The 25,200-nt window shown below is 37.6% G+C and overlaps 1 protein-coding gene across 2 annotated transcripts in view; it reads left to right on the top strand.

Annotated features, from left to right (window-relative positions):
- The window catches only part of THSD4 (thrombospondin type 1 domain containing 4), a 238,897-nt gene that overhangs the window by 108,356 nt on the left and 105,341 nt on the right, over window positions 1-25,200 (top strand). For both annotated transcript variants that reach the window (XM_058846880.1, XM_058846881.1), the window contains exon 7: window positions 625-761. In XM_058846880.1, coding sequence (XP_058702863.1) covers window positions 625-761 — 137 coding nt within the window. The remainder of the gene's footprint in view (window positions 1-624; window positions 762-25,200) is intronic.

Below are 25,200 nucleotides of genomic sequence, written 5' to 3'. Positions count from 1 at the left end.
TGTCAGCAAAAATCACAGGGTTTTGAATAATAGTGCATTTTATACAGTTTTGGAAATGAAATTTAGTGGAATAGAATGGAAGAGCTGAGGTTTTTTTAGTGGGATAGCCACTAACGTGTAACTTATAAAAATGAAGAGAAAAAACAAGATAATTTTAAAAAATGTACATCTATCTTGTTTAAAATGTTTCTCAGTGCTGGATGTTTGTACACCTAATGGACCTGAATAGACTGGAGACTATAAGTGAGCCTGATCTGATGCACATCCTTCTGATTATGGTGTAATCTTTCTGACACTCAGGAGTTATGAAATGCCACAACATGTTACCGTGCTTTAAGAAGACTTAACTGGGTAATGTTTTTATGAAACTAAAAGTACTCTTGGTCATTTTAGGGAAGTGTCAGCCGTTAACAACTGAGGCACTGTTTACATTGCCATGAGGTGTGTTGGAATTGTTACCCTGGAGTTGGTTTCTTAATCACCGTTCATTTGATGTGGTCACTTACACTGCATTGTTTGCACATTTGTTTCTTCCCCTCAGACCTTGCTGCTCGTTTAAGGAGCTTTTCCTTCTCCAATCTTCTGCTGTGCTCTTTGTAACGGGTCCTTGTGTTGTGTCCACAGTGAAGGGGAGTCAGAAGTGTGAGCTGAACTGCCGGGCCATCGGCTACCGCTTCTACGTGCGCCAGGCGGAGACGGTGATCGATGGCACCCCCTGCGAGCCCAACGGGACGGCCATCTGTGTGGCAGGGCAGTGCAAGGTAAGGCAGGGCTGCCCAGACCTGGCCAATGCTGGCTTAAACTTCTTCTTTTCAAATTTATATTAAAGTAGATGTGAAAAACATTAACTTTTATTTTTACAGGTTGGGTGATTTCTTACTTAACATTTGTATTTACTGAGAACAAACTAAGGGGTGTTGAAGGGATGGATTCAGGAGGTGTTTTAGCCACAATTGAGGTGACTGCCTATGAGCTTTTTCCACATATTTTATTTTCTACAGAAGAGGTTCTTTGAAAGAATCAGAACAAAAAGTTTGAAAGCTTAAATAAGAAGAAATACAATATCTTTCTTTGATTCAGTTTTAGAGAGGAGATATTTTTCAGTCTGCAACAGAGTGGTTTCTTTTGATTGCTTTATAGCAAACAATGCTTGTAGTCTAACTTTTCTGATTGGGCCACATTTGCCTCAGCTCTTACTACCTCTCCTTTTACTCAGCAGTGATGTTCTTTTAGAAAACATTACGGTGGTTACTTCTCATGTGTTCAGAAGGAGCTGCTGTGTTGACTTTTTGCAGTCTGCTGTGTAGATTCCATTTGTAATGAAAACATACACTTTTTGCAAGATGGTGGCAATTTTAAACAAAATGTTACAGTGTTTAGGAAAAAAAAATTGCAATCTTTCAAGGAAGGTAAGTGAAAGAAACAAATTCCTAGCGAGGGACATTTGAGTCTTGGCTGATGTTTCCTATATATGTTGGCAAAAGGGGCAGAAGTGTCTCACATGTGACTCATGAACTCAAATAATGAAAGGTCAGGTTCAGTTTAAATAGTTGGTTTGCCAAAGGAAAGCACTGATGAATACAGCCTTGTCCCCTGCATGTCCCAGTTCCTCTTACTTGTGCACATCTGGACAATGCCATGTTTGTCTCTGTTCTGTGTTTCTTAGGGCAAGCAGAGCCATGGATTTGAATTTCATTCGTACAGGATAGATCTGGGTGAAGTTGATTGTGCTTTAAAGCTTTCCTTGATCTCAAACTAAATCAGAAAGGGCCAGAAACTTGTTTTAATTGCAGTTCTGATCTGTGACTCAGAAAACTGATAATAGAGTTGTGACTAATGCATGTATGGTCTCTATCACCCTCTGTTGGACATTTTTTATATTACCAGAACAGTAATATCCTTGTGTTACAAACCATTATATATTTTGTTCCCAGGACCACTGTTTTTGGTTAGTATTTTCAGCTTACCTTAAGAGGAAAAAAAAGATAGAAAATGCTGCTATAATAAAAATGATTCAGAAATATAGTAAAGAATAAGATATATGAGATTAAATATCTTTTTAAAAAACTTGAAGTGAAAAATCTCAACAAATTAGGGTATTTCGTCATGAGAACATATTGTCTATCTGTGACATTGTCATAACTGACACATATAATAATGCAGGTACTACAAAAAAGCTCACTTGTAGTTGAAATGATTGTTTATTTTCTGATCCAGACTCTGAATCCTAATGAAATTAAAACTTCTTAAATGAATTAAATACTTTAAAACTAGGCAAAGTAAGAAGAATGGGGTGATATTTTACATATGCAGAAGAAAGAAGTAGAACAATGATGTTGATAATCAGTTTCATTATTTCTGTGTAAGTTTGGTTTTCCGCACACTTGAACAATATTATTTCTGATTGTTTTTTTTTAAGCTAACAAATGTTTTCATTGACAGTTCCTATTGAGTTTTATTTCTTAATAGTTTTTATTTGGTGCCAGAGCTTGTTATTCCTAATACATATACTTGGAATATGTTTCAGTATAATTAGTAGAAGTTGTTTTTTTAAAATACATTTGTTACTTCTCTTCTAACACTACATTTTGACAGTGCTATTAAATTAAAGAATGACTGCCAATGGGACTTTCTTCAACTTGCTATTTAGTCAGAAGTATCTATTTTCTTCCTTCAAGATTTTTTTTTCTTCTTTTGTGTGAAATGGGTGTATTCTTTTATTTCTTCTGGAGACAGTGGGTTGGTCCTACTCAGTAACCTTCAAGCTTAGAAGAAAAATACAGAGAGAATACTGAGGAGACTTTAATAAACAAGCTATGAGAAAAAAATGTTCTTAATAATTTTGACCTTGCCCATAGATTAGGAAATGTGCCTCTGGGGCAGAATGTTGCATGTGTTTTGCCATGTGTATGGGACACTCCCACTGGGAGAAGTCGTCGAGTACCTGGGCAGGTGTGAGCACTGACTCAAGGTAGTTCTGCGGACAGAAAAGTTATTTGGGAGCTGTGGAGAAAATTGCTTTTGCAGAGATGTTGGTTACCACGCGGGGGCGCGCTTTACAAAAGGATAATTTACTTCTCACCCAAAATTCTGTTCGCGTGGGAACTGTAGATACCTCTTAAAAGTATGAAAGCCTGAAACCACTATTTTCTGTCTCCTGATTTTTATATTACATTTTCTCTTGCGATGTAGTTTGTTTTCATCTTCCAGCTAACTTCTGAAGTTTTTGAAGTTACTTTCTATTGAAAAATATCTAAGCAGTTTTAAAATGCACACTGTAGCTTAAGTAACAAAATGATTTGTAATAGAGATTTTACTTACCTAAAAAAAACCAACAGAGTGCATCAGATATTGAAAACTGCAATTTTTTTAGGGAGGTAACTTGTGTCAGTTATAGGAAGCATGGTCAACCATGCTAAATCTCCATCAGAAAAGCAGGATGAGGCAAGGAGCTCCTATTTGGAACTGTGCTGGTGTGTGCTAGTGTCCAGGTAAGAGAACAATAGATGACACTATTGTTTTAAGTTAGGGAACTTTTAATGGCTGTAGGATCAGAGTGACAGTTCAGGATAATGAGAAGTGTGTGCTTTCAATAAGTGAGGGTTATTCTCTTAACTGATATGTGTTGGAATATAGAGTAGCCCTGTGGTGGTTCTTGTAAGGTTATAGAAGCTGTTTTCTGTAGAAATCTCAACTTACCTGTGCAATATTGATTGCTTACATTGAAAAAAGGCCCAGGGTGGATTCAGAGTTTCTCTGTGTGTCCTTTCTTAAAGCTGGAGCCAAACTCCCCTCCCTTCTCTATCCTCTTGTGTTTACTTTGCAGGTTCTTCTGAGTGAGTACTCTGTACTGTGCTAGCTTTTGGGAAGCTTTTCTCCTTTTTCCATTGGCATTACTGTGTTCTGTTTTTAACACTACTAATGTAAGAAAGAACCTGATCTCCAGATTAACAAAGCAGAAGCAATGGCACATAGATCTGTCCTTCACCTGATTTACAGAAAATGTTGTAGTGGCTTGTTCATCTTGCTTGGTTGTATTGGAGGGGGGTGTACTCTTCGCTGAACAGGAACTTTCAAAAGTTTTCTGTCATGAGATTAAAAGAACTTGAAAGCAGCCTGAGGAACTGTGCCCAATGAAACACGGTCTGTGCATCAGGGGTGGCTCTCAGCTCTTTGATGTTAACATTGCTGTTTGGTACTGAGTGAGTGATGAGAGATGTCAGGTGTTGTTTGTATCTGAGAAGGACCAATCTCAGGAACTGTTTCCAGGTGCTTCATCTTACCCTAAAAACTGTGCTTGAAACAGAGCATGGCTTGAACTTTATACCATGGGAGTGTTGAGAACGTGCATTCTTCTGAGAATTGTCACCAAGGCCTTACCCAGGATATGATTGCACCAAGGAAATGCTCTGTGAAAGTAGAAAACCAGATCATGCAGCCCATGGCATTCAGATGCTGAAATTCATTGTAGAATCAAATGAAAATTAAATCTTATTTGTTGATAAGGTTGCTTTGGCTTGCTTTTGTCATACTGTTTTGTTTGTTTTTTATCAATAGTTGCTGAGGACACAGAGGTTTGAGCTCAAGATCTTGTTTACAAATATAGTGGGATGCATTCAAAGAGGCTCATATTGTGTATGTAGCCTCTGCTGAAGGCTTTTTCTTTCCAGGAAAAATAGTTGCTCCCTAAAATATACCATAAATGTGAAAGACCTATGGTTACAATAGAACATTCTCTCCTTTTTTCTCCTTTTTCATAGATACTATTGTAATTTCTTGGCTGTTGGAAATAGAACTCTCCATTGTTTCTCTTCATAGTGACTTGCTAATGCCAAGCTCTGCACTGGGAAACACCTGCCATGCATTAATAAGGTGTTAATGGAAGAAACAGGTTCCTGGGAGCTAAGAAATAACAGTTGCTGCCACTTCTTCCCTCTGAATAGTTTTTGTTAAATATTTTACAGAGTGAACCTCTGTGAGATTTCTTGACCTCACTCTCTATAAAGTCTTTTATCTTTCTTCCTTTTCTAAAGCAACACTAAAATTTTTTGGTGTATGATCTTTGACCTAACTTGTTTCTGATACCTGAAATACAGGAGGAGCAACCACTGCCTGTAGAAACAGTGAAAAGATAACTTTGCTGCCTTTGAACTGATGTGAAATCTGGTGGTAGGTGGTTGTGAGTAGCAAATATTCAAGTTCAGACAAAATGATTAAACACTGGATCTGTACATTTGTTCTTTTCCTATTGTCTAGCAGCCTCTTGTTCTGAAAAAGACCTCACAATCCAAAGGCTGGAGCTCCTCACTCTTCCATGGAGCTGCTATCTGAATCTGTAGTTCTGCATCTTTAGTTTTGCTATGAGAGATCCAGTGAAAAAGATGTTATCAGGATCAGATGTTGCTTACAATGGCATTTAACATTTGAAAAAGCACCAAACAAAACCCAAACCAACCAAAATGGTATTATGAAATGTCTTCATTCTAAAAGGTTTTTCACTTCTTTTAAATGTGCTACATACATAGCAAGTTTGTGAGTTGGAAAATGTTAGTTTTGCTTCATTTTGAAGCAAAAGTAGGTGCTGAAGTGCAGCATAGAATGGCTAATCCAGATTCTGATTCTCCCTGTGCTCCACACTGTTCTGCTGTCAAATGTAGTCAGTAATGTCTTACCAGCCTATCAGAAGTTGTTTGAGATAGAGCAAAGTAAGGGAATTTTGTCTACCTTTGTTCTTATTTCTGCAATTTTTAAAACAATAATATTTCAGGTTGGGATGACTTTTTAAAAAGATAAAATGTAATCCTTATTTGCAGTATGACTTTGTCTTCATAGATTGGCTGACAGTAGAAAATACATCCCAGCTTTGAGCTTAATTGTATCACTACAGAAGTTGTTCTGAGAGCAAATGCTGTTATCTCTAATGATTAAAGAACACAATTAGGGAATTTTATTATACTTGAGGTACGTCTCTCTTTGAACTTTGAGTTTGAAAATTATGTGCTTAAAATAAATCCAAAGTAAATCTGAAAAAAATCTAAAGTTTTTAAGAATGCTGGGGATAGAAATGGAGTAGAAGATAAAATATTGTATGTTGTTGGGCCTTGATTTTTTCCAATTAAACAATTTGATGTATATCAGGTTGAAAGCAAAGTCAGGTTTGTTGAATTAATGAACAAAAAATTATTCCCTAGGTTGGAACAGTCAAATGATCACTCCAGTTTAAAGAAGGAAGATGAAGTCCTGTGGTACACTGGTATAAAAAGAGGCTGGGAATGTTTATGAAGAAACATTCAGTAACACACCAGTCTCTTCATGTGGTTGTTAATAAAAAAACTGAACTCACGATCGCTGCTTTTTTTTCCTGAAATACTGCCTTTCTGTCATGGGGAAATTAGGTGTAGACAAGAAAAAAGGAGTTTGGCTAAAAATAGAAAATAAATGTGGTCTCAGCTATTCCTTTTTCTCAGTCCCTTGCCAAAGTATTCATGGATGCACTCTAACAAAACAAGCTCTGGTAACCCATAGGAAGATAGACTGCAGCACTGTCCTGCATTCACAGAAGAGGAAGCCACTGAAGAGCTGTGTACTCTGTATCATGGTGGAGGTGAAGGGTTTGATGTCATGTCTCTTATGTAGCCGTTACTAAGATATAGTTAATACCTTTTAAGTAACCAGTTGAACCAAACCTGTGTTGTGTTACATTACAGCAGTTCAAAGGAAAAAAAAAACAACGAAGAAATTTCAGATTGGTGTGTTCTCATGGAAGGTGGGGTCATGAAGTAGAAGGGGGGCTATTTATGAACAATTGTGAGGAAAAATAAAGGCTTTCATTTGTGAGGATTTATGAGGTGAGTGCTAAAACAATAATTGAAACAATAAATGGAATTAGTATTTAATTTTAATTTGATTTGTTTTGTTACTTTCTCTGTCACTTTCAATCCCTGCTGCCTCCTGTGATGTCTGTGGTCTGGAGATCAGGTTTTTGTCTTTGTTTGCGGTTGTGCTCCCTTGTGCTAGCAGTGTTAGCAATTATGCTGTGTTGACTAGTGATATTTCAGGCCTCTTTTAAAAATCAGAGTTCTTAGAAATACAGTGTGGAAGTGTATTTATTGCTAAAGATTTGTTAATCTTTTTTTTTGGGGGGGGGAATACTCTTATACCTGGTGACAGGAAGTAAGTATTGATAGTATTTTAATTATTGTTACTACTGGTAAATCACTGATTCAGTGAAAATTTTATTATAATTCATTAATTTCAGGAACTTCAGAATTTGGCACTAGGATTTTTTTTCTTTGTTAATTATAATAAACTATCAGAAGCCAGTAACTCAGAAGTCTTAGTGAAAATAGAGGAATTTTTATAAAGCGATGGCAGCACAGCAAAATGCTGTCTGACCTAAGCTGATTGTTACTAAGGAGCCAAAGAGTAAGTTAATGCTTGATTTTGTTTTGATGACTTTTAGGAGCAAATTGAAAATGCTAATAACTGTAACAGAATATTCCAAAATACCTATTATTTAGTCAGGAAACTGAAACTGCAATCTTGGAAATCTACAGGAAATTAAGTATTTAGGCTTTGTTTTCATTTAACTACATTATAATATTACTTTAGAGACTGGAAAAGGTCCAGTATGTTTTTAGGCACTTCTATTAAAACAAAGATTACAATTTTGATGGATCAGGATAGGCAAATTCGTTACATGAATAAATAAATCCTTGGGAAGAAGGTCCATGCCGGCTCTAGTTGTGTGTATGTATCTATTTCTCTTTTTATGCAGCCCTTGCACACACAGATATAGATGCACTCAGAGCAAATAGTTGAGGAGCTGTTCTGCTTTAAAATATGCTTGAAATATTGACTTGCTACTGTGTTAGATCAAAACCATGAAAAAAAGTGTAACTCCTGAGTTAGGCAGGTGCCATTGTGTCACTGTCTCACAGAGAGACTGTCCCTGGGCTGAGCAGAGAGGCTGCTTGGCTGCTTCCAAGAACGAGCTGGTATGGATGCAGATCTCTATTCCAGCCAAAGTACCCAGGCTGTTCTGCAGTGGATTTCCTGTGGGACCTTGGATATTTCATTTACCCTCTGGTTGTTGTTAGTCTAGCATTGTGCAAGGGCACTGAGTGGCTGCTGAGTGTGCTAACTGCACCCAGAAGCTTTTTCAGACTCTAGTTCTTTTAAGAACCAATTTTTTAACCAAAGTGGAGCCCAGTATTTTTGTGACTTATTTTCCTTTGGTGGCTTGCTGGCAACTGTTTCACATCTCTTCCATGTGATGCATCCTTTTCCCAAATGTGCTATTAATGCCCAGATGCTCCATCTCAAAATGAGAATTATGTGGCAAATCCTTGTCTTATAGGATTAATGTGGTCTGTGTGTCCTACTGGTAGTGAAATGTACTTAAGGCTGAATTAACAGCAGAGTGTTGTGCTTCTCTCTGACAAGCTGGGATTTGTGTAATTTCTGTATCTTTTAACCATATTCTTCTGCAGGAAGTTGTGCTTTGCCTTTCAGCCAAACAAAGGTGTGGGAGAATATTCTCAGGGAGAGCAAGAATCTCAGTCTTAACCTTTGCTGAGACCAGAGTTTGAATTTTTATGCAGCAGCTCATGTTTGCAAGATGTTTACAAGATACAATTTTGTTTCACTGAAGTCTATGCAGAGTTCCCTTCAGTTTAAATTTCACATTGCTTAAGCTTTCACATAAGTATTTTGAGCTTTTTTCAAAAGTTCAGAATAAAAAAGTATCCTGGATGCCATCTGGTACCACCTCAGTCTGTGAAATTTAATAAGATTAGAGATTGGAAAATAGTGTACAGCTAGATCAAAATGAGCTTGTTCAAACTTGGCTGAAATTGAATTTTTAACAGAACCTGAAATCAGCCAGATTTTCATATGGCTTTACACTGAAACTGCCTCTACAGTTCTCTTTCTTTTTTCTCCCCACAAGCGCCAGGGTGTCTGACTTCTGAAGTCCTAGAGAATGCAGTCACATGAATGTATGATAATTTAGATTTTCATTTAAAGTAAATTTCCAGCCTCCATGTTTGCTGAGAGAAATCACAAACTGACAAGATCACGCTTAATGACAAGATCACGCTCATACTTCATAGAACAAGTGAGGTGAGCTCAAAATCTTCTTAAAAAGTCTATTGGTTTGGAAGCCTATGCCCTATTTTGGCATCTCAGACATTTTATTATTGCAACAACAGATTTTTCCTGTTTTCAGAAATAACATCAAAACTTGAACAAAACAGAAATGTGATGGTATTACATAAGACTGACAGAGTTAATCCTTTTTATGGCCACAGGCTTCTCTGCAGTCACAGGACTATACCATATTCTTGCTGATGAGGAAACAATCCAATTTTCTGAGGTTCTGACAATATGGTGTCTTCAAACAAGAGCAGTTATACCTTGCTCACTGAAATCATCAAAATGCTTGTGAATAACTTTCTGTTCCTTCTTTGTAACACAGACATCTGATCTGTTCAAAGCTTCCTGTGAAAACCTACTTGAACACATGCATTAACTTGATCAATTTTATTTTTAAATTATAATGTATTTAAATGTATCAATAATACCTGCCACATGATGTTGTTGGCTTCTAGTTTGAAGCAGCTTAATGTGGCATCTAAGTGCTAATTTCATAAATTGAAAACATAGCCAAAGTTGAAGTTGTGTCCACAGTCAAGCGATCCTAATAGTTCACTGGGAGTGTTTTAGTGGAGTTTGCCTTGTGTGTAGTTTTTACAAATCCTGTGAAGTGGAAATCAGAAACATGCATGTATATGTATCTCATAACAGGGAAAGATAAATTTGAAACAAAAATGAGTTTTCTTCTATAAAATAAAAAATGTTTTTACAGACACTGCCTTTTCCTTTCCATACTGGAGCTGTGCCTATAATTGTGGTAACTGTTGTGTGCCAGGCTGTTGACCTTGCAGAAATCAGAAATGTCAGACTTGTTAGTTACTGATATTAGACTGTTGGTGATGCTATTTATATGTAGTCTGGCTTATTCTTATCAAGGTCATGAACACACAAGAAGCTGTGGTGACAGAGTTGGGACCATGCAGATCACTTTGGTACCTGTGTAAATATGAAAAATATCTGCAGAATTCTAGTGAGCAACTTAAGAAACTAGTTGTGACTAAAAGCAGTCCTGTAGTCCCAAATGTTTCTGTGACAAAGGCACTTTCTTTCCCTTCCTGTCTGTGTGTATTCCCTGTATCCCAAACTGTTTTCTGTAGAGGGGTGTAAGCTTTTACATACAAATATAATGGATTTCTGTGGATGGTTCAAGTGTGCCTTGGTGGTATCTTACAAAATGCAAAGTGGGAGAATTGCTTAGGAGAACATTTTTGAAGGGGACGAAGTTCCCGCTGTGATGTTAAATGCATGTCCTTGCAAAGCAGATGCTGCTTCCTCTTCACCATCATCTTGACATAAGATTCCAATAAATGAATGTAATCTTGTTTTCCTAAAAGGCTGTTTCCCACATATCTCTATGACTGATTTGTACCCTTTAGCACACAGTTTTACCCAGTTAATAGAGTGGAAAGTGCGATGAAAAGAAGAATTGGAATTCTTGAATTGTAACTTACTTGCCACTTCTGTTGATGATATTCAGAGCAGAACCTCTTATCATCTTAAGGTAAAAGTTCCACATTTTTGTCTTACTGAGTATTTTTCTTCAGGTGGTTTAAGCCAGATGTACCATACATGCATAGAGGTTGTGCTTTATGTGAAGTAGAAATGTGTTTTGGGGTTTCAATAATTTTCAGTACTTAAATGCACAGTATGTCTGAATTTAAAGTACCATGTCTGAGTTTACTTTAGCCATTGCAGATCTCTTTGGGGTTTGTGTTGATAGCCCAGGTCTCATTTTGTTATGGTTGTGTATGTGACCAAAGCTGAAGAAGAACTTGGCTGACCTTTCCCACATTTTTAAAAATAGAAGTCTTCACATTTATGCAGTCATTTGATGATTTAAAATTCTCATAAACAGTGTACTTTAAAAAAGTTTTATCTTCTGTAGTAAAACAGTAGAAGGACTGAATGTAAAATATCAAGAGATAAGAAGGAATAGGCATTCACTCAAGCTTATTAAATGAAATGTGAACACAAGCAAATTGGACCCTAAGTTTGGAGTCTTAATATTAAAATATTCATCTCAGTGTGTGCTGAGGGAGGAAACAACTGTTAGAATAGATTCAGGTGGCCTTACACAACCATTGAGTATTATAAGAAAGTGTCATCTCATGCCGAATGGATGAAGTACATACGTGCTGAAACTGTATTAGTGTCTGAATAGCCGGCATTTAAACCCTTAAGTTGGTATGGTGGCCTGCATGGAAGCATCCTAAAATCTCTGTATTCTGTAAAACTGGAAAATAGTCACAACTGTATATATCTCCTACCATGGCAAGGCTTCATTTTAAAGGGATTGTTGCAGTTTATGCTCACATTTCAAGAAATGGGGCATGACTGAAAAGTCTTTGACCTGTGGAAATCCTACCTGCATGAGGATATTGTTTTACAGCCTATAGAATTTTATTAAAACAAATAAATTTTATTACTGCAAGATTTGTTTGTTTAGAGTTGGCTGTATGTGGCAGATGCAGTTTATCTTACGTGCCTGAAGTTTGTTAAATCCCTTTGCCAACACAAAGTCCCAGTGTGATGGACATGACTTCTGAACTCTGGAATGTTTGCAGTGGACTTCTAGACTGTTCCAAGGTCATTCACCTCTGTTATGGACACTAATGTATTTGTACAGCTACTGAGGCTAGACTGGAGCTTGGAACTGCTTTCATCGGTTTGTTTCCCCCCTCTGGTATATTTATAAAGCTTAAATTTCTATTTTCTAGAAGAGCAAGACTTTTTTTTAAAGTTACTGTTTTGCAAGTAGTACATTATGATATACATCATGGATGCTTTACTGCCACTGTTTGTGCTGATGGAGACCGGATATTGGTAAGAACCAATTAAAGCAGTCCAAAAGGAGATCATAAACAGCAGTGTTAACTAACTGCATCTTGCTGGACTATAAAACGCTTGATTTCTTGTATAAGGCTTTTTAAAATGTGTGCTTCCAGTTGTTGTTGCTTAACCTTTAAATTGTACCAGATAGTTAAAGCAGTGTATATTTCTTTACTTTTCAGGAGCCATTACAGCAAACTATGATGTATTTTCTGTGAATCTAATGTATTAGAAGTTTAAAGTCTTGTGGTTTTGTAGTTATATTAGTGAAAACAGTACTTAAGAAAAGCTTCAGGCTTATTTTACACTATGAGTCATTGTTAAAAAATGGGTTCATCTTATTTGTTTTCTCCTGCAAGGCAGGCAGCTTTGCTGAGTAAAGTATAACTGAAACTTGATCCCTCAGAAAATGTGTTCTGTTTAGTTGTTCTTCCAATGTTGAACTTTCTGGTAACCATTTTATAAAACCACATAAAAATCTTATCTAACAGGTGTGTGGTCATTTGAACTGTCATATCTAAGTGCCATTCTGAGAGGTATAATTATTCCAGTGTTATGAAATAGAAAGCTTTTGGGTTGTTTTTGTCAGAACCCTGTTATTTTTATCTACCCTGATTGTTAGGAAGCATGAGGAGGACTGGATTCATCAGTATTGGAAAAATCTCGCTCCTCAGGCATTTTTAAATCATCTTGATAATATGAATGAAATGAAATATGAATGAAATTGCCATTTCATATACTAGAGACTTAGAGCTGCCTTTGCCACGACTCTCTTTTGAACATCTGTGATATAAAGAGGAAGAAGTCAAAAGTCCTCAATTTCACCATCTGCATTGTGTTCCAGCCCACAAGATTTTCTTTGTCTAATTTGCTGTAGAAGTTTAAACTGCATGACTGAATTCTTGATTACAACAGTGCATCTTGTTGAAATTATATTGAAATTTAGACTTTGCATACATTATTCTAAAACTATTGAATGTAAAGTTCAACCCAATAACAAGTGAGGGAGGTGTCAGTGCTTAGCAGCATTGGTAACTGGATAATTCCTTAGTAACTGGATAAATGGTGAGAAGCAGCATAAACACACCTGGACAAAATGCTTGCATGCTTTTATTTTACTTCTGATTTCTAACAATGTTATTGAATAAATATTCCTAAAAGTGCTCAGTTTAGGTTTGAAAATATCTTGATAGAATTCAATACCTGGATTGCAAACTAACTGATTGTTGGGACTTTCTGTAAAGATAGTTATTTGTTATGTAGTGCATATTTCCTAGAAAGCTGCTGTGCCTTCTTACAGCTTTGCTGAACATTTGTTCTCCATTCTTCTTTTTTTCCCTTTTTTAAGGGCTTGGGACCAGGCCAAAGAGCACAATTATGCTTACATGGAGCTTGATTTTTAAATGCATGCCTAACTAAGCAAGTAAGCAGTCCCATTAAAGTCAATGGGATTAGGTGCATACTTGGAGTTAGGTGCAGGCTTAAGTGCTTTGATGAATTGAAGCTTTACTGACTGACTGAGCCTTGTAACACAAGAAAGCGTTTCTAACACAGCTATACTAATGAAAATGCTTAACTAATGTATCTCACATGGGTACAATCAGAAATACATATTTAATAGGGGAAAAAGTTACAGTAGATGAAAAAACAGTTAATGACACAAAATGCTCGAGGAATGGTGCCCACTGCTGTTGCACTGAAGCAGGAAGTCCAGCATGTGCTGCATTTTTTATTTCAGTTGGAAATATTTAGAGCCAACCTAGCACAGAGAGTTGTGGTGGCAGTAGTTTATCAAGTCTTGAACAGCATCATTCTAAAATCTGGCAGTTTCTCACATGGGACTTTCGGCTCTGTATTTTTACTGGATTACTGCAAACTAGCAATTTCCTTGAGTGATCTTACTTCTGAATGTAAAATTGTCTCTGGCTTTTTTGTGATTCCCAAGCAGAAATCTGTATTCAGGTAAACAAATCGATGCCGTGTCTGTTTTCCAACAGAAAGAGAATTCATACAAGCTACAAAGCAAATCAATCTGTTTCTGAATTTGAGAGCAATCTCACAGCAGTACAGTGATCAGCATATCCTGATGACAACAAGATTACGTGTGTTCATTTGCAGTTAAACCCATGCTTGTATCTGTTTTGGACCAAGGTCTTGCACACCAGTCCACCTCAGCCTTCCCAGCTGTGGGAGCTCAGCTGTGTCTGTTGACTTTGAAATAGTGTCACACGATTGCTCTGATGGTGCATGTGGCGGGGAAGCACCTGACTCTGCTTGGGAGGGAAGGCCAAGAGCCATGACAGGACAAGGAAAGCTGTTTTATCCCTGCAGCTCATTGCTGACTGCTGCTCCCTAGGAATAAAGCAGGAGCACTGACCAGGGCCACAGGGAGGCTGTGGGCAGGTGAGGAAGGAAACCATTCTATCCAGGTTGCTCAAATAACTCCCTAAACAAGGATGTAAGAGGTGTTTCCATAGCTGAATTTTCTCTGTTGCCATGGCATGATCAAAATAAATACTGTTCAGATCTTAACTCATATGAACATTTTAAATCTTCAGCTTGTACTTGTGCACGTACTGTGAAACCAGATGATCTCTTCTTAATCTTTGAAGACTTATTTTTTCAGGAGACCCTTTCCCCCCCTCTAGCAAGCCCATATAAGTAGTTACCCAAGTTTACAAGCAAAATCAAGGAACTTTGCAAAGCCCTAGAAGGTCTTTACTGGTCTCGTGAGGGCAGTGGGCTCCAGTTTGAGAACATCTGCTGTATACAGTATCAGGTATTATGTAATTGAATGCTTTTCAGATGCCAAACTGTCAAGTTTTTTATTCCTGCTGTAACTTAAAATTGTAACTAACAAATAAGCTAGAATGGACTGAATGTTTTGATACTGTTTAATTGCTCTTTGCTGCTGTTTCTGAGTGAATTTTTCCTTTAGGAAATAAATATTCCTTTAGAGAATAAATAGGTTTGTGCTAAGGCTTATGAGAACAAAGATGTATGTTGAAATCACAAAGTTTCTCGTTTTCATATGTGTTTTCCGGTTTTGACTTAGGGACTTGAGAAGTTTAGGGAAATGCATAAATTTAAGTTTTGGGATTTAATAGTGAAACACATAAATAGTGTGTAGAGCAAAGAATAAATCATGTTTTACAAATTCTTGGATTGTACTTCTATGTATTACTGGAGTGTTAGAAGTGTAAGTAAAAGAACATAGGTTGATTTTTTTTCCACATACTCCCAATGAGATACTGCCAGAGATTTATCTAAAACAGTGAGTTTTGCAAATGTACCTGCAATAGTGACATCAGGTTTCAGTATTCTGATAGACCCGGTTGTTTTTTCCTAGGTACTTTGTGTCATGTACTTCTGCTGAAAAACAAGTAGAGCAGATAAAATTACATCTGTAGGGTTTTATTTTCACTTGTCTGAGACTAGAATGTGTAAACCACTCTTTTTCATTTTAAGCCTCTCTGTTTCCTTGGAGATTTTTTTAAATTGCTATTTTGGGTTGTATTTCTGATAATATTTTTAGCACAGTATAATTTATCTTGATAGTTTTGGCCCAATAGTTGAGTAATTTGATGTCAGAGTAGCTATTTGGTCTTTATAAATGTCTCCTGTCTTAATATTCTGACTTCTGAGCTTTTCAGTAAATCAGATTTAATAACTGCAGCCTTTTCTCTTGGACTGGCATATTTAGGATTCCTGCTGCATTATTCCTAATGATTTTGATGAAAAACCAGGAAGCCTGTGATCAGTCTGTTTGTTGAAATGAACTTTGGTTCAGAAGCACTGTTGGATAAGTCTGGCTTGTTGCTCATAGCTGGTTTGGTGGAATCCACAGGATGACATGCCTGGCTGCAATGGCATTTTGTAAAAACATTTTGAGGTGCAAGAAGAGGGAGTGCTGACAGTACTATAAGAGTGCTAAACTTCATAATAACCTTCTGCTTTAAAAACCTCCAGAACTTAATGGATGGTATGAAAGCCAGAAGTCAGTGATGCATACACATATGTTGAATTATTTTTCTTACACTAAGCACAGTCCTATACTGTGATTTTGATGCTGTGAATATTTTGTCTCCATGTCCTGATCCAGAAGGGGATGTGGTGTCTCTGCAGAGAGATTTAATTCAGAAGCTTTCTTTCCTGTCTTTTTACTTTCTTTTTCCCTTTTTTTGTTTTAGTGTCTTGTAAGATTATAGTTAAAGTTACACTCCTGAGACTGAGGTATGCATATGACATCTAGTCAAAAAAATTTCAGCCAAAAGCCTCAGGCGCCCAAATAATCTACTTCTAGCTTGCTTTGAAGTAATCTTTTGCCATACTTTTTGGCAGGCAGATACAAGGGTTTTTGGCTCATGCTCCTTGCCATGCAGAAGCTTTGTAGCCACATGATGCTGATCCTGAGTGTGCCTGGTACTTTGTCTCAGAAAGGCATGTGGTCTCACTGTTAAATTTTACACCTTTTACCCTTGCTCTGTACAGGGAAATTTAGCATCTGACGAATTTGAAAGAGGACTGAGTGAGTTGCATCTGCTGCAAAGTATCATGTTGGCATTTCTTTAGAAGTAACTGCATGGAAAAAATAGCAAAATGTACCATCTTTGACTGTAAGGAGCAGTACTCAGTGGAAAACTGTAAGCAGGAATCTTTGGATGTTGCTCTGTGGTGTTTGTTGAGTGGGTGCACTGATTTATGCAAATCTTTTGTGGAAGTTTTTACCAGTAAACCTCAGTTTTCACATGGTGGATGATTATTTCAGCAGCTGTGCCTAGGGCTGTCATCTAGAGAATATTATGGTTCTGAAAACATTTTAGCATGCCAGCCTTCTTCTGCTCAGGAGTAATTAATTTCTATAATAAGGTTTTAGAAGGCTTAGTCAGTAGTTTACAGTTTACTGTGTTCAGATTGGCTTTTTTAGAATCGTATGAGCCCCCCCAGTGACTTGAGTCTCTGGTTAATTCCTTGGCACAGTTGCCAGTGAACCTTGTGTGGAGAAACCTGACTCCTGGCACAGGAGGATTGTGTATCCCAGAGCTGGTACAGCTGCACAGAGCTCGGTCGAGCAATACAGCAGGAGTGACCTACATCGCTGTTTACAGGCCTGGCTCAAACCCTGCAGGGGTTAACGTTACCCAGGAGGAGGAGGAGGAAATTGGCTCATGTGTTCTCCTCAGTTCTAAGAACGCTGTTAAGGAAAGCTATGCAACCTACTTGTAGGGTGGGTATGCTGGAAAATAAAAACCCAGATATTTTTCAAACTTTTGACCCTGTAGCACTTAGTGCATGTTTTTCGATGTTGAGGACTCTTGACAGTTTGGGGTTTTTTTCCTTTGAAGATCTTTTTGAGGGACAAAGAAGGAAGAAGAATTTGATTGCATACAAAATGTAAAATGTCATCAGGAGTTCATTTTGAAAACAGTTGCAGACTTCCTGCACAAACTCTTTTCTCTTTATCCTATTGAGCATTTGTTTTTCAGTGCTATGCCAGCTGTAATAGCCCTGGGCATAACATGGGTAAAAAGTCTTAAGATTTTTGGAGATGTTCCTTTTGTAACAATGGTGGAAGCCATTTGCCAGCACAGACCTGAGTCAGTAGTTGGTTTAGCTTGTCACAGCTAAATGATGTTCTGTACTCAGAGCAGATCCCTTGAACACTCCCTCGAGGGTCTCTGCCTTGCACAGCAATGCATGTGCTGGTGAAGACCTTCAGTAATCTCGGAGTTTGGGGTCCTGAAGTCACTTTTGCCATGTTTAAAAAAAGTATTCCAAGTACTTACTCGTGAATGCTTTGTTGGGATTTTGAAATACTGAGCTGAATTGCTTGCTGGAAAAGTTTACATTTATAATTAAAATTTTTTTGTTTATTCTCAAAATAAAGAAGTGCTTACTGTCCAAATGATGCCTTAGGTATCAGCTTTCATATTTTGCAGATTCCGTGCTGCCTTGGTGTGTAACTCTGAACTTAATAGATAGTGTTGGTAAGTTCTCCACAGGGTATGTAGACAAAATAATCCTTTTCCAGCTTGAGACCAAGGACAACTGTTACAAGCATCAGGTCCAAAAAGTATAAACAATGGTGAACTGAAGAGAGCAGTCTGGGAGGATGGGACTTCATAACCTGAGGCTGTGGTTGGACCATTAACCCCAATATGTAAATGGACCAAAACTTAAAAAAATGTGACATCTTGTGACCAGTTGTCCATCTTGGGTCCATCTGGGGTGTAGCCCTGGCCAGGCTCTTGTGCTGCCCAAGCTGTATCCTTTTAAGGCCTTTTAATTAAATACCTACTTTATTCCTCTCACTCTGTTCCAGACCAGCCTCTCTAGTCATCACAAAGAGCAGCACTCTGAGAAGCACATCAGAAGTCTAATGCAGAATATAGGGAACAGTCATTTTTGAGAAAAGAATGCTTTTAGAGATGTTTTAGAGATGTTTTTACATTTTTTGTGGCTTTATGGAGGAGATTTTCTCAAAGCACTAGAAAGATGAACACAACAGATGTGCTGGCTTGAACTGGGATCTCTGGTTCTTAGGCACTTCAGGTGCTTTTGAAAATTTCTCCAAGGGCAAGGTGGGTTCTTGACTAAATGGATTTCATCAACTTTTCTTTGGATTTCCTAAGCTTTGAATATTAATTATTTAAAGTTGAATGTGAAATTCAAGATGAAGTTTTGCTTTTGGAAATCTTTTGTAGCAGTGCCTTGTTTCATGAGCAGATCTTTTAGTGAATTGAAGAAAATCAAATCTCGCAGGGTGAGCTCCAGTTTTCTATTTGTCCTTATCTTTGATGTCAGTAGCAATCCCTTGAGGGTTGTGAAGGAAGCATTCTCAGGAGCTCTGTGGGACAGAAGTGCATGTCCTGATTCTGATCACTGTCACTGACACACCTCTGGGTGTCGAAGAGGAAGGGCATTTATATGAAAGCTGATGTATGTTTAGGAATGTCTTTTTCTGTAGCCATTGCATCTGCAGTCTGTGTCTTACTGCACAGGGAAAATGTTATTGCCACCCACAGATTCTGTGAGGAAAGGATTAAAAGTTTAGGAAAACAATGGAAAAGCCATATCATTTTTAATTACTTGATAAACTACAGATCAAAGCCATTCATGATTATAATGTTAATGGAATGTCATGGTTACAGTACTTGTATCATTTACAGAGAGAGAAAACCTCTTTTTAAATTGTCAGTAGAGAGAACCTGGCCTTGTTTGTTTCCAGCTGGCCAGGGTGTTACAGCCTGATGAACAGTTTTTGTATTTGCCATTCTTACTTGTTTAATAACTAATATAAGGTGTTCAGTTAAGTTTTGCAAGTTTGTTTTTTTTTTTTTTTGTTTTATCTTTTATTGTTTTATGAAGGGTGGCTCTTAAATACATTCTTTAATTTTCCACGTTCATTTTTTTGTTTTGCCCATTTGGCAAGCCTTTTAAATCATGATCTGAATAATTTTATATAATCTCTCTCAATGTATCCTGAGATAATCACTTCCAAAGTATTACTCCTAATGTCTTTGCTTGGATACAAAGTGCTCAAAGTATGCAACTAAAAGGATGTCATGTTCCTATTTCACAGGATGCTGAGAAGAGGCACTTACCTGTGAGTTCTCACTAAAACAGTGGGAGTCTACCTCTAACCCATTTATTTCCTGCTCCTTTTCTCATCATCAATTTTTCTTCCAGTATCCTGTCTCAGTTAATCATGAGTATTAGTCAGAGTCCTTCTCCTCCCACTCAACTCCCATCTTTTCATTATCAGCTTCTTCCGTTCCATTATCGAGGTTGAGCTTTTGTTACTAACAAGCGTTACTGCTGCTGCAGTAGGTGTTCTCTGGCCTCTTCTTTCTCCTTACTCCTCATCACTGCAATGTCAAAAGTCCTTCAGGAATGTTTTTCATTTTAGCCAAAGGACCACACAGCTAGAAAAAAAATCTGCACAGGGAATAAGAACATAGTGCAAAAAGAATATAATCCTTTGTTTTGCCATTTTTAATGGCCCTTTTCTGTGCACACTTAGGTTGGCTGGAATGTTCGTATTTGCAAACTTACAATGCAACTGCACTGCCTTCTTGTTTTTCCACAATTCTAAGAAACCCCCTATTCACTGTTTCCTGTTTAGGGTCTCTTGTGTCAGGGGATGGGTAGTGGATACTTGCATGATCATATTTTTATGTATTAATACTGGTTAAAAACTTATTACTCTATAGACAGCTACATATCACATACAAAAACAACATTGGGAATAATCTGTAAAATATCTTAAGCCAGCCTGGCTTTGGGAAATCTAAAGAATTTGTTTTTTTGATGGGGCAGTTAAAGGTGATTAGATCACACCTAATTAAAATGCAAATTTTTTACTAGTTCATGAGCAGCTCAGACAAACAGTAACATTCCCAATGTTTAAGAGTTCAATTAAAAATATTTTAAAATACCTAACATTTGTTGCATTGTTATTGTACTTAAATAAGCAGTAAATACATCAGATGTCAGCCTGAATTTATGACATTAATTGCTATTATAAGTTGCTCTTCTGCCCTGTATATTTTCCATACTAATCCTGACTTGTGCTGGAAACAGAATGAAACTATAGTTAGCTATTAAAACTGTATAGCCAAAAGCAGAAATTTGATTGGTATAAGAGTATGTTTTACAAGTATTAGCCCACAGCTTAGAAATGTGGTGGAAAGTCCAAGTTTCGAAAATATGGTGAGGAAAATGCTGATAAAAATGTTTGTATATGGTAGACCAATCAGTGTGGGTTAGAAGAAACAGAAGTGGTGCCTGAGTTAGCCAATTGCTCTGTCAGCCTGACAGCATGAATGTCATCAGTGTATTTTTCTTAAACACTTGCTAAACTGTCCCCAGTGTTCTAAGTCTCTTCATGGCTGAGCTCTTTGCTGCTTGATAAGTCAATTGAATTTAATCTTGCTTGAAGTGAAGTATCTTAAATGTGTGGTGTGCTCCTTCCGCTAAATCAACAACTGCCCCAGTGTTGTGTGATACTGTGTAATCCTGTGGATTTCAGTTGAAAGGTTGCCTAGTTTAGCCTCTTTAGTTGGTCAGAGTTTGATGTTTGTGCCAGATTTTGTTCTGTTTGTTGAATAAAAGAATGTAGAACAGAAGACAGGAAATTAACACAAATATCAGACTACTAAGGAAAACAAAAAGTTATTAATGAATTCACACCAACCACTTAATTACCCATTAAAGTAGTTGGCATAATTTTTCATACTGTATTAGCAGAAGCATATTCAATAGACATTCAGTGACATCTGTCTGAAATGTGCCCTTCCTTTTTTCAGCTATTACAAAGAACATTCTGTTTAACTTTCATTTTGGTTTGTTTGCATTGTGACAGCAGTCTAAAATGATTTCCAGCTTACTTGCATATGTATATTAAATTTCCCTAGTGTCACCAGCTATTTGATCACAGTCATGGTAGCTGTCCTTGGTTCATGCAGAAGTTTATCTCAAGCTGTGTAATGTGAATTTTAAATCAATCTCTTCAGTTTTCTTGGTTTGTACAATACATGCTCTCAACAGTATACATTATTCTGCACATATAAACTGTCAGCTTGAAATGTTTGGAAACTGTATTAACTTCTGTGTAGGATTCAAAACATGCCTGCATAAGAAGAGAACTGGGGATCACCAAAACTTTTACTAAAGAAGTTGCTAACGATTTTTTAAAGAAGTGGTATATAATGTTTTCGTTTTGTTCTGAAAATCTTTGCAGAACTGTCATTATTGCAATTACCTGCAAATAACTGTGGGGCTAGAAGAAACTCTTGCAGAAATGAGCAGCCCCAATGAGCTGAAGGAATATTGTACAAACCTAACAAGGACATTTGCATGGGTTGCTAATAGGAAAACAGACATATGAGCAGTAAAGACCTGTGGAGGCTTTTCTGTTACTTCCTTGGCAACAATTGCACAAAGACTGTGAAAGAGGGAAGCAGTCGTGTTTGTGGGATCTGGGTGCTTTTAAAACTTCTTTTTCTCATTTCTCTCTTCATTTAGGGATTGACCAGAAGGAATATTGAATGAAAACCCACTGTAAGTTTGGAAGTGATGATTGGAACTGCATCTTCAAATCAAATTATCACAGCCTAGTAGTTTTCTGTCTATGTTAGATTTCTCTAAATTTCTTTAATTCTCTAAATTCACTAATTATTGTGTTTGTGGTGTGCAGGGTCATGTCCAGGCAGGCTACAGTTACGAGTGACCCACATGGGACTCCAATGAGACGGGCTTCTGCTCAGGAAACCGTCTATTCAGCACAGGAACAAACTCAGATCCAGAGCCAGAGAGCCCCAAACAGAGGTAGGGTGAGGGGTTTTGAGGCACAGAACCAGGGTGGAGTTCAGGGTCAGGGACCACTGGGAGCACAGCAAGGGAGAAACCCCAGGGTTCAAACCCAATCAGAACCCCTGGGCTGCCACCCCCTGAAGGATCCGGGGTGGAGTTTCCTCCCGGGCTCACAGGACACATCCCCTGAGGCAGAGGATGGAATTCCCTCTTGCTGGGCTTTAAAGCCACGCCTCTCACTTTAACAATGCTTATCTGAAATTAAATCTTTGCCTCACTGGGCGGGGGGCACCTCACAACTAACATCTACAAAATTGTGAAATTTGGTCTTCAGTCAATGCTGGTTTTAAAATCCAAACTTGATTTTGAATTTTATTTGTATGTGGCTGTCCATCTAGGAACACAGCTCATTTTGCTTGTGCTTAGGTGTAATAACCTAACTTTTCAGAGTCCCTGACCATTGCCATAAACACAAGATCCCCATTAGCCTTTCTCATATGGCACAATGAAGAGAGGACAGGGGAAGCTTTACATGCTGTATAGCAACAACACATGAAACTTCATGAAGCTAACAGAATTGCTTCTCTGTACAACTGCACTTCTTTCTTATTGAAAAGCTAATTTAGGACAAGCCTCATTTAGGGAAACCAATCCCAAATTCTCAAGTCAGAGGTTGACGAGGCACCTTTGTAAAGGGTTGTTTGCCTCTGGCTGATAAAATACTAAAGGTAGCTGCAAAGAAAGATTGAACTTCTATAATACAGCAGTTTATAACAAGTATTAAAGCCCCTATGAGGAATAGTTTCATACTGTCTGATTGTCATGTCTGACGTTTTTATTGCACAATTGCTTAAGGTGCTGTACTTCTGCCAACACATAAATGAATTCTTTCTAATATGTTTGCTAGAGGTTATATGGTCAATGTCCTGGTAGTTCATATGCTTTTACCTTGGAGTTTTGATCTTGATTTATGCAGTTCTGTGGCTTAATTTTTAAAATATCAGAATTGTCCACTCAATTTGCTGTAAGATATTTTGGTTCTAATGGTGGACCTGTGCATTTCATTCCAGTATGTGTTTTCAGGAATGAGTATTTTGTCTTAGTTTGAACTCTTTAAATCACACAAGCACACAGAATATTCAGTGTTAGCTGCTAACTTCTCTTATGTGAAATACTGATTAGAAAAAAAATGTGTTACATAAAGATCCTCACTTTCATGTCACATGGCAGCCAGGCACAGCAGCTGAAAACCACATTTAGAAATGAAAACATTTTAATATAGTGAGAGTCGATAGACATGCATCAAAGTGAAATGTTATTTTTATAGTGATCAGCAGGCTTCAGACCTCCCAAGCTAATCATAAACTTTCCAGGCCAATACAGCTAATTTGTTCTCTTATTGCCACTGGCCTCCACCTCCCTTTGCAAAGGGAGACGTCACACTTGCTGCTAGCTAGAAAATTAGCAAAAGGCCTTTTATTTCTGCTTTTTTCTTTAAGCCTGTTGTGTGTGTGATTCTGTGGTTTGTGTATGGGAGTGTCTTAGATGTACTCCTGAATAAAACTTGGTTGAGCTACCCTCTCATTCTCTCAGCATATATTGCACTGGTTACAGCAACCATATGTTCAGGCCTCAGCTCTTTCTCTAAATCATGCCCTCCTTTTTTCCTGGAAATGTTAACTTGGGAGAATAAAAGGGGGTTTTGTGTATTTGTCCAGGCTATCCAGATGTAGAACATTATGCTCAGTGTTACAAACCCATGGATTTCTACACACTTACACCAGCCATTTTTACTTGTGTGTAAAAGGCACTTTGAGATGCAGAACAGGTATTCCAGAGGACAGCTTAAGATGATTAAGGTTGTCAGATTGCATAAAGTCAGTCTGGTCAGAGCTTCTTTGAATTGGCAGATGCTCTTTGTCAGTGAGTCAGCAGGCTGGAGTTGAACAAGATACAGACCCTGGAGGTGCTGGACATTTGCAGTTCTCTAAGAAAAAGAAAGAAAAAAGGTGTGGGGGGCAGAATTGGAAATAACACCAACCAAATCAAAGCGAGTGTGAATCTCTGTACAGGTGATGGTCACAGTTTGGCCCCTCTGCTGACAGAATATCAATTCTTGTGATGCTTTGGTAGCCGTATCTGTTACTGCTTACATGGTAAATGGAGCATCCCTGAGTATGCTTTCCTTTTGAAGCTTAAAGAAGCTTTTAATCATCATGATTTCATATTTTTCTTCAGCATTCCCATGGCTGGTAGGTAAAATGAGCATGTTTTAACCACTTAAAGAAGAGAGCTCTCTGGATAGTGTGTACCTATAAAACACTGTAGGTTCAAAGAGCCGATGAGTATATAAGTTAGACAGAGGACCTTGGCATCAATTATTAAAATAAAGCAGAGTTCATCATGGATAGAAGTGTAAAATTTTTATTTTCTCAAAAATATTTCTGAGTATCTGATTAAACTTAGACTTAAATGGAATATTAGTTGTAAAAAGAAAAAATATCTACACAGATGTACTGGAATATAATTTTAAGATTTTGATTATGATTTTGCTGTGGTTTCTTTTCCAAGTGGAGACAGAACCAGGTACATTTTTAAGACTTCATAGCCTGTTATATGAAATGATATGGAACTAGTCTAAGAATCTTAAGATTGTGTCTGCAAAAGTGTATTAGAGAAGACTGGAAAAAGTAAAATCAGTCTATTTCAGAAGTAGTATGTTTATACTGCTGCTGTTGTATTGGATTTAATTGTGTGGGATAGGTGGGTTCATGTGCTCAATATATTCCTGTGAATTTCTGTATCCAGTGTCCCCAGACAGTGTCCAGACTAAGCAAGTGTATGTTCAGAGTAAACATTGTGTGACTGATGTGAGTAGTAATAGTGGTGGTAAACTGGGGT

This window comes from Poecile atricapillus, chromosome 11 (genome assembly GCF_030490865.1).
Source record: "Poecile atricapillus isolate bPoeAtr1 chromosome 11, bPoeAtr1.hap1, whole genome shotgun sequence".
NCBI lineage: Eukaryota > Metazoa > Chordata > Aves > Passeriformes > Paridae > Poecile > Poecile atricapillus.
This window is presented reverse-complemented; position numbering and strand designations above follow the sequence as displayed.